General features: G+C 46.6%; 1 protein-coding gene across 6 annotated transcripts; it reads left to right on the forward strand.

Annotated features, from left to right (window-relative positions):
- Positions 1–19: 19 nt before the first annotated feature.
- Positions 20–12,269, forward strand: HSCB (HscB mitochondrial iron-sulfur cluster cochaperone). Of its 6 annotated transcripts, none has more exons than XR_015144713.1 (6): positions 20–297; positions 2,353–2,449; positions 3,236–3,330; positions 3,902–4,046; positions 9,384–9,431; positions 12,078–12,269. XR_015144713.1 is itself a non-coding variant. In XM_086348519.1 (6 exons), exons 1-6 carry the CDS (start codon positions 62–64, stop codon positions 12,197–12,199), a joined length of 738 nt encoding a protein of 245 aa, XP_086204645.1. In that variant the 5' UTR covers positions 20–61; the 3' UTR covers positions 12,200–12,269. The 6 variants fall into 6 exon arrangements, 3 of the variants coding, with proteins under 3 accessions (XP_086204645.1, XP_086204646.1, XP_086204647.1); XR_015144712.1 differs by lacking the exon at positions 12,078–12,269 and adding an exon at positions 10,845–10,984; XM_086348519.1 differs by having other exon boundaries at positions 3,236–3,325.
- Positions 12,270–13,328: the final 1,059 nt, after the last annotated feature.

Below are 13,328 nucleotides of genomic sequence, written 5' to 3' on the forward strand. Positions count from 1 at the left end.
CAATCATTAGCACAAGTCTGGTCAGGCTCAGGTGACCTCGGCGAGGCAGGCCGCCGGCCCGATGTGGGGCGGAAGGACCGGGGCCTTTCTCCGGCCGTCGGGGTGGTGGCCGACAGGGGTGCTCGGGAGAAGACTGCTAAACTGCAATGCTGCGTCGCTGGCAGGAAGCAGCTCCCCACGATGTTGGAACTGCGGCGGCCCAGGGGGCCCACCGCGGGGGGACCGGTTCTTCTGCCCTCGGTGCCGCGCGCTGCAGCCACCTGACCCGACTCGAGATTACTTCAGCCTCATGGACTGGTATGGAGGCCGTTTCCTGAAACGCGTCTGGACGTGCGAGAGGGGAGGGCGGGTCGGGCTAGGGGAGGAGGAAGGCTGGACCAGTCACACAGGTTGGCGGAGCCCTGGAGGACCGGGCTGGGGGTGGAGCCTGGTCGAGAAGGATGCGTGGGATGTGCCTGGGGAGGAAATTAAGGGGCTGGCCTGAGCGAGGACGCTTTGAGGGGATGAAGACGAGAGGGAATCTTGGAGTGGAGAGGCGGGGAGTGGATAGGGGAAACTGAAGTTTGAAGGCAGCAATGGAGGGGCGGGTTCTGAGAGAAGGCCAAGTTGAGAGGCGGGGCTTTGAGGGGAGGGTACTTGGCGCGGCCCTAGGGCTTCCCTGATAGCTCAGGGTAAAGAATCTGCCTGCAATGCAGGAGACCCCGGTTCGATTCCTGGGTCGGGAAGGTCTACTGGAGATGGGATAAGCTACCCACTCCGGTATACTTGGGTTTCCCTGGTGGCTCAGCTGGTAAAGAATCCGCCTGCAATGCAGGAGACCTGGGTTCTACCCCTGGGTTGGGAAGATCGATTAATTACAGGCTTCCCTTGTGGCTCAGCTGGTAAAGAATTTTCCTGCAATGCGGGAGACCTGAGTTGGATCCCTGGGTTAGGAAGATCCCCTGGGGAAGGGAAAAGCTACCCACTCCAGTATTCTGGCCTAGAGAATGCCATAGACTGTATAGTCCATGGGGTCGCAATAGTTGGACACGACTGAGCGACTTTCCGGAGAAAGCAGTAGCACCCCACTCCAGCACTCTTGCCTGGAAAATCCCATGGACAGAGGAGCCTGGTGGGCTGCAGTCCATGGGGTCGCTAAGAGTCGGACACGACTGAGCGACTTGACTTTCACTTTTCACTTTCATGCATTGGAGAAGGCAATGGCACCCCACTCCAGCACTCTTGCCTGGAAAATCCTGTGGACGGAGGAGCCTGGTGGGCTGCCATCTATGGGGTCGTACAGAGTCCCACACGACTGAATCAACTTAGCAGCAGCAGCAGCAGAGCAACTTTCACTTTCACTTTGGAGCATAGAAGCTTGAAGTTCAGAATGTTTAAAGTTGGCTTGAGATTTTTAAGAAAGAAGTACAGAAGTGGTATCCAAAATATGAGAGTAAGAGCATGGAAAAACTTAAGGCTGTGGGCAGAATCTAAGGGAAAAGTGAGAACTGGAGGGTCTGAGAAATAAGTGTTTTTCCTATTTACACGGAAGGTCGAGGAGTTTGGAGAGGTGACAAATTTGGGCGGAGCTAAAGAGATAGTGCAGGCTCTGGGAATAAAAAGTGAAGGGGATTTGTTTAAAATAAAGTGAGAGGCAGAAATGAAAGGACCTGGGCCTTAGAAAAATAGAGTGTGATTCTGGAATGCCCCTTAACCCTGGGCTCTGGCCCCACCAGTCACTGAGCACGTATGAAGGGTCGCAGTAACACTACCCTGTAAGTTTTCAAGCATGCCAGTCTTGTTCTAACTTCAAGGTCTCTGCGTGTTCCCTGTGCCTGAATGCGTCTTTCCTCTAATCTCTGATTACTCCTCCTCATCATTTAGGTCTCAGCTCAAATGTCATCTCTTTGTCCACTACATCTACCATTCTCTGACCTATTCTGTTTTCCTTTACAGTACCTAGCACTTTCTGGAATAGCTCTTGTCTACATGTTTATTGTGTCCCCCCTGAGAAGAGGAACCAAGCGCTGCTGCTGCTGCTGCTGCTAAGTCGCTTCAGTCGTGTCCGACTCTGCGAGACCCCATAGATGGCAGCCCACCAGGCTCTGCCGTCCCTGGGATTCTCCAGGCAAGAACACTGGAGTGGGTTTCCATTTCCTTCTCCAGTGCATGAAAGTGAAAAGTGAAAGGGAAGTCGCTCAGTCGTGTCAGACTCCTCGCAACCCCATGGACTGCAGCCTACCAGGCTCCTCGGTCCATGGGATTCTCCAGGCAAGAGTACTGGAGTGGGATGCCATTGCCTTCTCCAAGGCCCATAGTATACAGATCTGTAAATATCTGATGCATGAGTTTCATCTCCTGATTTCCTTCCAGCAACCGCTCCTTCAGAGTTGACACTGTGAAGCTCCAACATAGATACCAGCAACTACAGCGCCTTGTCCACCCAGATTTCTTCAGCCAGAGGTCTCAGGTAAGCCTATTGGCCATCCCCAATCATTCCCTGGATGAGGAAGCTCCCCTCTAGGAGGTCATGGCCACCACTCCAATATTCCTCCCTGGAAAATCCCAGGGACAGAGGAGCCTGGTGGACAACAGTCCATAGGGTCGTAAAGAGTCAGACATGACTGAAGTGACTTAGCACAACAGACATAGCACAGTCATACCCAGACACATATGCACCCTGGGTGCAGTGGCCTGTGGTTATGAGATTACCAATTACCAGGGACAAAACTGTACAACCAGCTTTGCCCTGGGGCAGCCTGATTACAACCAACCAGGCCCTGGATTAATCCTACACTCAGAGCTTTTACCTTACTTCCTGCTGCTAAATCACTTCAGTCGTGTCCAACTCTGTGCGACCCCATAGATGGCAGCCCACCAGGCTCTGCCGTCCCTGGGATTCTCCAGGCAAGAACACTGGAGTGGGTTGCCATTTCCTTCTCCAGTGCATGAAAGTGAAAAGTAAAAGTGAAGTCGCTCAGTCATGTCTGACTGTTCTCGACTCCATGGACTGAAGCCTACCAGGCTGCTCCGTCCATGGGATTTTCCAGGCGAGAGTACTGGAGTGGGTTGCCATTGCCTTCTCCAACCTTACTTCCTAGCAGAATTAAAACCCATTGTCTGAAAATTAAAACAGCTTATCCCACACCAGTTCTCCTTCCTTATGTGCTGGCCCATCAGTGTTTTATGAAACAGTTTGTGAATGTAAGATGGCTGATTTGCATGGTAATATGACTATCTTCATTTCCACCTACAGAATGAAAAGGACTTCTCAGAGAAGCACTCGACCCTTGTCAATGAGGCCTATAAGACCCTTCTGGCCCCCCTGAGCAGGGGACTATACCTTGTAAGGTGATTTTCCAACCCTTCTATCATGACTGCCTGATCCCATTCCTCTGGGGGACAGCTGTTCCCCTGTATTCAACAGAAGAGTGCTTGAGATCTTAGCTAGTCTAGGGACCCATAATTAACCTCAAAAATACTACATGCATATAGTTTTCTGAGTATCTCTATAAACTTTACTTGCCCAAATGCCTTTTTTTTTTTTTTTTTTTTTTTACCATTTGCTATAAATTTAAAGAATTAGACGGTACTGGCTTTCAGGAAAGAGTAATTTTTGTTTTGTTTAGTTGCTAGTAGAGAAGTGAGCACCTTAGAGTTTTAGGATTTAATAGAATCTTTACAGATACATAGTTCAACCTCCCAAGTGGAAGAATGACTTCTCTAGGGTCACATAGTTCCAGGTAGGAGAGTTCCAATACTCCTGTCTCAGTCCCAGTTTCATCACTGGGACACTTAAAGTTTTCTGTGTGAGTGACATTTTGTTCTAAAGGGTGAGAAGGATTTATGGTGAGTAGGATTTATGACTCTAGCCATAATTTCTTGAATTAAACTTAATTTTCCCTGCTTTATGCCCCAATAGCTAAAGCTCCGTGGAATAGAGATTCCTGAAGGGACAGACTATGAGATGGATAGTCAATTCCTCACGGAAATAATGGAAATCAATGAAAAACTTGCAGAAGCTCAAGGTGAAATTGCCATGAAAGAGATTGAATCTATTGTCAGAGGTAAAAGATAAAAATAGTACCAAATATTTTATATTGCTATTTTGAGTACACGTAGAGTCTAAGTCACTCAGTCGTGTCCGACTCTTTGCGACCCGATGGACTGTATAGGCCACCAGGCTCCTCCATCCATGGGATTTTCCAGGCAAGAATACCAGAGTGGGTTGCCATTTCCTCCTCCAGGGGATCTTCCCGATCCAGGGATAGAACCCAGGTCTCCCGCATTACAGGCAGATACTTTAACATCTGAGCCACCAGGGAAGCCCAAAGGCAGATTCTTAACCACTGGACCACCAGAGAAGTCCCTATATATGTAGAAGTTAAGTGGAAAATGCATATAAAGAGGACACATTGGTCTTCATAGTGATTCAGGGAATTTTTTTTTCTTGATCATACTGAAACCCGTTTTGTTAGACCTGCAAAATCCCTAATTCTCTGGAAAGCAGGCTTAAACTAAGAATGTAATAGTATTTTGTAGACCACAGTGCTCTTTCCTACCCATGACATCATTTGGATGATATTATTATCCCTGCCAAGAAAAACAGGCCTCAGAAATTCATGGAAATACCCAAAGTCACTCAGCAGATATAGCAGAGCAAAGAATGAAACCTTGCTCTTATGATCCCATATTGCTTTACTTTCACTTTATTCCATAGAGTGTCAGTCAGGGTTCTCCAGAGAAACAGAATCAATAGTGTGTGTGTGTGTGGAGAGAGAAACTTATTTTAAGGAATGGCTCATGCGATTGTAGGAGCTAGCAAATCCAAACTGTGTCAGATAGACCAGCAGGCTGGCAACTCAGGCAGAACTTCTATGTTAGTCATGAGGGAAAATTCCCTCTTCAGGAAAACTCAGTTTTGGCTTACTGTCTTCAACTGATTGGATGAGGCCCACCTGTGTTATTAAAGATAGTCTCCGTAAGGTCAACTGACTGTAAACGTTAATCACGTCTACAGAAAGCCTTCACAGCAGCATCTAGACTAGTGTTTGACCAGACAACTGGGCACTGCAGCCTAAACAAGTCGGCACATAAAATTAACCATGCCAAGTAGAAAAGGCTCCAGGTTTCTCACTCAAACTGTATGCATGTCCAAACTTTCACAAATGTTTATGGCGTGCCTACTGTGTATCACGGAGAAGGCGATGGCACCCCACTCCAGTACTCTTGCCTGGAAAATCCCATGGACGGAGGAGCCTGGTAGGCTGCAGTCCATGGGGTCGCTAAGAGTCAGACATGACTGAGCGACTTCACTTTCCCTTTTCACTTTCATGCATTGGAGAAGGAAATGGCAACTACTCCAGTGTTCTTGCCTGGAGAATCCCACGGACGGGGGAGCCTGGTGGGCTGCCGTCTATGGGGTCGCACAGAGTCGGACATGACTGAAGCGACTTAGCAGCAGCAGCAGCAGCACTGTGTATCAGGCACTGTGCAGGACACTGAGAATCCAGCAGTGAACAGAAGGACATGACCTTGGGCCTTCAGGGAGTTTATATATTCCAATTCAGTGTGTCCCACATGGAAGTCTTGAGTGTCCGTCCTCCATCCCCCAAAATCAACCTATTCCTCTGAAGATATTCCCTTTCTAAGTGGATGACGCTCTGCAGTTGCTCAAGTCCAAAACACTGAATAGGCGTTCTTGACAACGTACTCCCCCTCCCCCCCATAGACAGTCTATCAGCAAGTCTTGAAAAACTGGCTTTCTTACTGCGTCTCAAATCCATCCATCCATTTTCACTGCCACCACCCCGTCCCAAGCTACCATTTTCTCCCACCTGGATGACTGGAGTAACTCCAGACCAGTCCATCTCTACCTTCAGTCTGATATATTCCTACACTATCACCTGTGTTGAAACCCAAATCTAATCATAGCACCCTTGGCCTTGCTTAAAAACTTGGAAGTGGCTCCCTTGGCTCCCCATCACTTTCAGGTTAAAGAGACCTGGATAACTGGGCCTCTGCTTCCTCTTGTTTGCTCCTTCCATTCCAGCCATGCAGGCTGCCTCCAGTTCTTCATCTGTACTTTCCACCTTCCTGCCCAGGGCATTTGTAGGTACTGTTGCTTCTGCCCAAAATCCCCTTCTCCTCTACCCCGTCTACTAACTCTTCCTCCTTCAGATCCGGGGGCAGTCCCCACTTCCTCAGGAAATCCTCAGAGGACCTCTGTCTATGTCTTTTAGCTGAGAGTACCCCTCTTTTGTAGGACTAATAATAGTTATAACCTTATTGTTCTATGTAAGATTATTGGCCCCACATCAGCCTCCCCTATTAGACCAGAAGTTCTGTGGAGGCAGAAATTGTGTCTGCTTTTTGCTTCTCTCACATCCTCAGCACACATAACAGTACTTGGAGTGTAATGAGGACTCAGTAAATATTTATCAAGTGAGTGAACAAATAACAAACAAATTAAAAGCAGTAAAATAGAAGTTCTGGTGGGGGAGCTGTCCAGTGGGGGTATATCAGCACTAGAGCTGTGTGGTGTTGGAGAAAGAGAAACTCAGCATTTGCAGTCAGAAGGTGCAGCTGCATGGCTTTGGCAGGCAGATCATGAGGCTCTGGGTGAGGTGGGCTTGGGTTCGCTCCCAACACTGCCACTGACTTTTTGTGTGACTTTGAGCAAAGTGCCTTCACCCGCTCTGAGCCTCAGTTTCGTCATCTATAAAACGGAGACAATATTAGTACCCATTGTTGCAAGGATTAAGTAAGTTAAAAACACCCTGATGCTGGGAAAGATTGAGGGCAGGAGGAGAATGGGGCAACAGAGGATAAGATGGTTTGATGGCATCACTGACTTAATGGACATGAATTTGAGCAAACTCCAGGAGATAGTGAAGGACAGGGAAGCTTGGCATGCTGAAGTTCATAACGTCACAAAGAGTCAGACACAACTTAGCAACTGGACAACAAAGTGTGTAAAACACTTGATACAGAGTCTGGCTCATGGTAAGTGCTCAGTCAGTGGTGGGGGTTATTTTAGCTCTAGCGTTACTGTCTGGCTTTAAGCAGGTCAGATCAGATCAGTCACTGAGTCGTATCCGACTCTTTGCGACCCCATGAATCGCAGCACGCCAGGCCTCCCTGTCCATCACCAACTCCAGGAGTTCACCCAGACTCACGTCCATCGAGTCAGTGATGCCATCCAGCCATCTCATCCTCTATCGTCCCCTTCTCCTCCTGCCCCCAATCCCTCCCAGCATCAGAGTCTTTTCCAATGAGTCAACTCTTCGTGTGAGGTGGCCAAAGTACTGGAGTTTCAGCTTCAGCATCATTCCTTCCAAAGAAATCCCAGGGCTGATCTCCTTCAGAATGGACTGGTTGGATCTCCTTGCAGTCCAAGGGACTCTCAAGAGTCTTCTCCAACACCACAGTTCAAAAGCATCAATTCTTTGGCGCTCAGCCTTCTTCACAGTCCAACTCTCACATCCATACATGACCACAGGAAAAACCATAGCTTTGACTAGACGAACCTTTGTTGGCAAAGTAATGTCTCTGCTTTTGAATATGCTATCTAGGTTGGTCATAACTTTCCTTCCAAGGAGTAAGCGTCTTTTAATTTCATGGCTGCAGTCACCATCTACAGTGATTTTGGAGCCCAGAAAAATAAAGTCTGACACTGTTTCCACTGTTTCCCCATCTATTTCCCATGAAGTGGTGGGACCGGATGCCATGATCTTCATTTTCTGAATGTTGAACTTTAAGCCAACTTTTTCACTCTCCACTTTCACTTTCATCAAGAGGCTTTTGAGTTCCTCTTCACTTTCTGCCATAAGGGTGGTGTCATCTGCATATCTGAGGTTATCGATATTTCTCCCGGCAATCTTGATTCCAGTTTGTGTTTCTTCCAGTCCAGCGTTTCTCATGATGTACTCTGCATATAAGTTAAATAAACAGAGTGACAATATACAGCCTTGACGAACTCCTTTTCCTATTTGGAACCAGTCTGTTGTTCCATGTCCACTTCTAACTGTTGCTTCCTGACCTGCATACAAATTTCTCAAGAGGCAGATCAGGTGGTCTGATATTCCCATCTCTTTCAAAATTTTCCACAGTTTATTGTAATCCACACAGTCAAAGGCTTTGGCATAGTCAGTAAAGCAGAAATAGATGTTTTTCTGGAACTCTCTTGCTTTTTCCATAATCCAGCAGATGTTGGCAATTTGATCTCTGGTTCCTCTGCCTTTTCTAAAACCAGCTTGAACATCAGGAAGTTCATGGTTCACATATTGCTGAAGCCTGGCTTGGAGAATTTTGAGCATTACTTTACTAGCATGTGAGATGAGTGCAATAATTCCTAAATTTCCTCCCTTACCTGCTAAGGCCCAGTTAAAGTGAACGTTCAAGGGCATGAGCTAGATGGTTTTGGGGTCAGGACTTCAGAGCCTCCAGACTCCTAATCCACTGTTCTTTTTTGTTGACACCACGTTGCTACCAGAAAAGTGAGTTTCTAGCCACTGAACTAGGAGTCAGGTGACTTGGGGTCTGTTCCGAGCTCTTCAACATGCTAGCTGTGTAACCACAGTACATTTTCCCAATACCTGTCGTTGCCTATGATAGGGATATAATATATTTAAAAGTGCTTTGAAAGCAGGTACCCCCATAAATGATTAATACTGTCTATCTGGGAAATGCACTTATAAAATTCCTCATTTCCTAATGAGGGAATAATGCAAGCATGAGGGAGCTGCTCCTTTACTTCATCTGGCATCTTCTCTCTTCAGGTACGTTCTAAGTGCTAAGTCACTTCAGTCGTGTCCAATTGCGACCCCATGAACCATTGCCCAAAGGCTCCTCTGTCCATGGGATTCCCCAGGCAAGAATACTGGGATGGGTTACCATTTCCTTCTCCAGGGATCTTCCCAACCCAGGGATCGAAACTGCATCTCTTACATCTCCTACATTGGCAGGAGAGTTACCACTAGCGCTACCTGAGAAGGAGAGGCTGTATGATTTGCTAGTGGTTGCCTGATTCTATAACACCCTGCTGATGGGTGAGCCCAGCTTGTTGATTTTTCTCCTAGCTGAAACCTGGAAGACTTAGAGTGCTTGGTCGAGATAAGATATGTCCTTGTCCTTTTTTCTTTTTTAATGCTTCTATAGCCCTTTTATGAACTTTGGTGACTGCCCCTCAGACCTTGCGTGGGTGGGAAAACTGTGTAACTAGGGTCAGCCAGAGCTGCACGAAACAGGAGCTGCCACTGTGAACACGTAGAGACGGAGGTCAGGAGGCCTCGCCCTTGAATCCAAGCTCCCCGCTGTGCTGTATTCACAAGATGACAGAGGATTGTCTTCATATTATCAGTCTACTTAAATAGAAAAATTAAGATCTTGGTTTTCCTTTTCAGCTAAACAGAAAGAACTGACTGATGATGTGAGCAGAGCTTTTGAAAGAGGTACTCCCTTCATTTCATGACTTTCTTAAATATGGAAAGAAATTCTAAGCACTGAGATATAACCATTCGTTCAATAAGTAGCTATTACATGCCCATCCTATGACAGGTATGTGGGGAGCGATAAAATAGAGATAAGCCTACATTTCTGCCTTCAAGGATTCACAGTCTTGCTAGAGAATCCAGGTGTGTGCCAAGCCAGTAAATGTCCACTGAAGATTAGACGAGAGAAAATGCTCCCATTCCCCTTTGGCAAGTAGGGGAAGATAAGGTGAGGGATGTGGGCGGAAGCCAACCCAGACTGACCTGAGGGCAAGGCCACACAGTCAACATTTGGCAAAGCCCCGTCTTCTGCAGAGCCCATAAGGAGAAGCCCATGGCCCAACTGTGCTAAATTGTAAATATGGAGTCCTCACTGCTCCTGGCTCTCAGGCTGAAGAGACTAGATCTGTTTCTAGCTATTTTTAAGCAGGAACAGCCCATTCCCTCCATCCCTGTCTAGTGACACCTCTTAAATAAGACAATAATAGCCCTTTGGCCTAGGGATCATTCCACTGCAGGAAGGAGAAAGCAACTCATACTAACCCAGATAAAAGGAGGTTATTCTAAGGAGTTAGGGCCACCTCTCAGAATCTAGAGTCCCAGAGATGAGTCCATACAGTGTGATGAGAGCTGTTGTAGAGCAGGACCTGGAAAGTAGAAGCAGTCTGGAACCAAGACTGCCGTCCTGAATGTGGTGGCCTGCCGGTCCACTCCATCCTTCTCTCCCTGCACCAGGTGCTTCCACATTCCTTATCAGGCTTCAACCACCATATACCACGGGGGGAGAACTCTTGAAACACAACTTAGGGACTTCCCTGGTGGCCCAGCGGCAAAGAATCTGCCTGCCAATGCAGGGGACACGGGTTCGATCCCGGGTCCAGGAAGATCCCTCATGCCACGGAGCAACTAGGCCCATGCACCACAGCTACTGAGCCTGTGCTCTAGAGCCCCTGCTCCGCAACAAGAGGAGCCACAGCAATGAGATGGCCGAGCAACACAGCTAGAGAGTAGCCCCCACTCGCCACAACTAGAGTAAGGCCCATGCAGCAACAAAGACTCAGCACAGCCAAAATTCAGTAATTTAAAAAAACAAAAAAACCCAACCTTAGTTATACTGGGTATCATCCTGAAAAAGAATCAGCTTCTCATTTAAAGTCTGAATCCTGTGAACAAGGATGCTTTTGCTCCCTTTGGTTGTAAGTCCTCTGTCCCCGAGAGCAACCCAGGTGTTCCATCTCCCTCTCTCAGATCTACTGAGTAACTGATCAACCTTCCAGAGCCCGGCCCTCAGCTTTGATCCAGCTGCCTTGGGTGGAGTGATTTTATTCTTGCTTGAAATGAAGCCTCTCACATTAATCTTTCTCTTTATTTCAGACAATTTTGAAAAAGCCAAGGAACTCTTAACAAAGATGAGATACTTTTCAAACATTGAAGAAAAGATTAAGTTAAAGAAGATTCCCCTCTAATGGTTGCTAATTTTAAAGTTTTAAAAAATAAAGTTCTAGTGATTTCTCTCCTGGCCTCTGCAGACTGAGAACAGAGGTGCTTCAACCACTGTGACCGTCTTAACTAACCTGTGGCTCAGGCACTAGCGGGCGGTAGAGTCTGTCATGTCAGCGGAAGCACAGCCTAGCCAGGGTTTGAGTGGTTGGCTCTTCATGGGGGACTTGGTATACCATGTCCCCCAGCTAGGCTGGTGGATGAAGAGATGCAAACAGGGCCAACCTGAGGCCCTCAAGAGGACAGGACTTTTTCCTGAAAAGGCCAGTAGTAAACATTTTAGATTTTGTGGGCCTCCTCCTCTGCTGCGACTACTCAACTCTGCCCTTGTAACATGTGCATGCTACGTGCGTACTAAGCTGCATCAGTCACGTCCGACTCTTTGCGACCCTATGGACTGTAGCCCACCAGGCTCCTCTGTCCATGGGGATTCTCCAGGCAAGAATAGTGAAGTGAGTTGCCATGCCCTCCTCCAGGGGATCTTCCCAACCCAGGGATCGAACCCACGTCTCTTACATCTCCTGTATTGGCAGGCAGGTTCTTTACCACTAGCACCACCTGGGAAGCCCTTATAGCATATTATTTACTAAGCAGGCAGTGGGTTAGATTTGAAACAGGTTTACTACCCTCTGCTCTAGAACCACATCTTCCTTCCAAAGGCATGACCTTCACAAATAGTCTTGTTAGTATGTCTTTCAGGGAATTCCACTTTGAAACCATGCAAACTGCCTAAGGGTCTCTTTGGTCCACACTTAAATAAATGCATTTCATCTACATGAAATACAGATAATTTTACCAAGACTTAGTCTGGTATGAAACACCGAGCACATTTTCAGCTCCACCTTGGTGGAGCAGAGCGTTTTTAATCTGTTCCTGGACAACTGCTCTCCTGTCACCCGAAGCAGCTTCTCTCCCCTTTGTGATTTTTGGAAATTCAGTTTAAAGTTGATTCATTTCCAGAAGAAAAAAAAATTTTTTTTTAAGTCTCTAGATCAAGGACGATTAAAATAGAAAATTCTGAGAAACAGCATTCAAACTCTTAGAACTGCTTGTTTATAAATGAAAAAAATTCAGGGTTCTGAACCAAGGTTTAAATATTACTCCTAGAGCTTAAAACTGCAGCTCCTACGGCTTTCCTGGTGGTCCAGTGGCTAAGACTCTGCGCTCCCAAGGCAGGAGGCCCGGGATCAAGGCCCGGTCAGGGAACTGATCCCATATGCTGCAAGTAAAGATCCTGCATGGTACGACTCGGCACAGCCAAATAAATAAATTTTTAAAAAAATTTTTTTTAAAGAAAAACTGGCGTTCTTTTGCATCTTCCCTCATCACTGTCTTAAGAATTTATATCTTGTGAATCCGGTTATACTCAGTTAATGTTTCAGGATTTATGGATCTTTCTAAAGGCAAATGAACCACAGCAGCTGTCTGGCTTAATGGTATTTAGGAATATCAGTACAATCTCCAAGCCCCTCATAATTTACAAGAAGAATGAGTTACTTGTCTGAACATGCACAGGAAGTCCTTTAAGTAAATAATTACAAAGCAAGCAAAAAGTCCTGATTAGACTGGGTGCTTCTGCTAAGAAGGAAACGAAAGGAATATTCGAAATATGCTGTAGACAATTTTCCATCCTTCCTCAGAACAAAGATCAAGACTGAAACTATCTGACCACAAAAAGAAATCAGATCAACGAATTTGCTTCGAATGACATTTTTGGCAGCACTTCAAAGAAACTTCCCCTTACCTATTGCCATTGGCTGGAAAGGCCTCCCAGCAAACCATTTCTGATCAGGGGAATAGATAGAAAAGAATATTTCTGGGATTTCCTTGGTGGTTCAGGGGCCAAGACTCTGTGCCTCCAATGCAGGCGGCCTGAGCTCAATTTCCGGTTAGGAAACCATCCCGCATGTTGAAACCACAAGTTTGCCTAGCACAACCAAATATCCCTCATCACTGTCTTGTGAATTTATATCTTGTGAATCCAGTTATACTCAGTTAACATTTCAGGATTTATGGATCTTTCTAAAGGCAAATGAACCTTGAGGCAAATGAGCTGCATGCTGCAACTAAGACCTGGGTGCAGCCAGGCAAGCAATTTTTTAAAAAAGAAAAGACTTTATCTCTGAGACATGGTTTCCCCTCTCTTCCAAATTCTTTCCCTTTTAGTCTAAACTCCAAGTGTAGCCGAACTTCTCAATCCAGAAGCCCGCTCAAGTGTTCCCTGACAAAGCCCTCTAGAGGGATGCTTCAGGACCTCTGAAAGCTTAGCAGTCCCACTTGGGTTAACATTTCTGACCGAGGGAAGGAAATTAAGCACCTGCCTCCCAGCCCCACATGGTTCCTAATGTAATGGTAGAA

The sequence above is a fragment of the Bos grunniens genome, chromosome 17 (genome assembly GCF_055505025.1).
Source record: "Bos grunniens cultivar Pamir isolate PY7600 chromosome 17, Bosgru_T2T1.0, whole genome shotgun sequence".
Lineage (NCBI taxonomy): Eukaryota > Metazoa > Chordata > Mammalia > Artiodactyla > Bovidae > Bos > Bos grunniens.

Coding starts and splice junctions, on each gene's coding strand:
- HSCB (XM_086348519.1), top strand. CDS start 62: ATGTGGGGCGGAAGGACCGGGGCCTTTCTCCGGCCGTCGGGGTGGTGG. Junction 298..2,352: donor TACTTCAGCCTCATGGACTG/GTATGGAGGCCG, acceptor ATTTCCTTCCAG/CAACCGCTCCTTCAGAGTTG. Junction 9,432..12,077: donor GAGCAGAGCTTTTGAAAGAG/GTACTCCCTTCA, acceptor TATTACTCCTAG/AGCTTAAAACTGCAGCTCCT.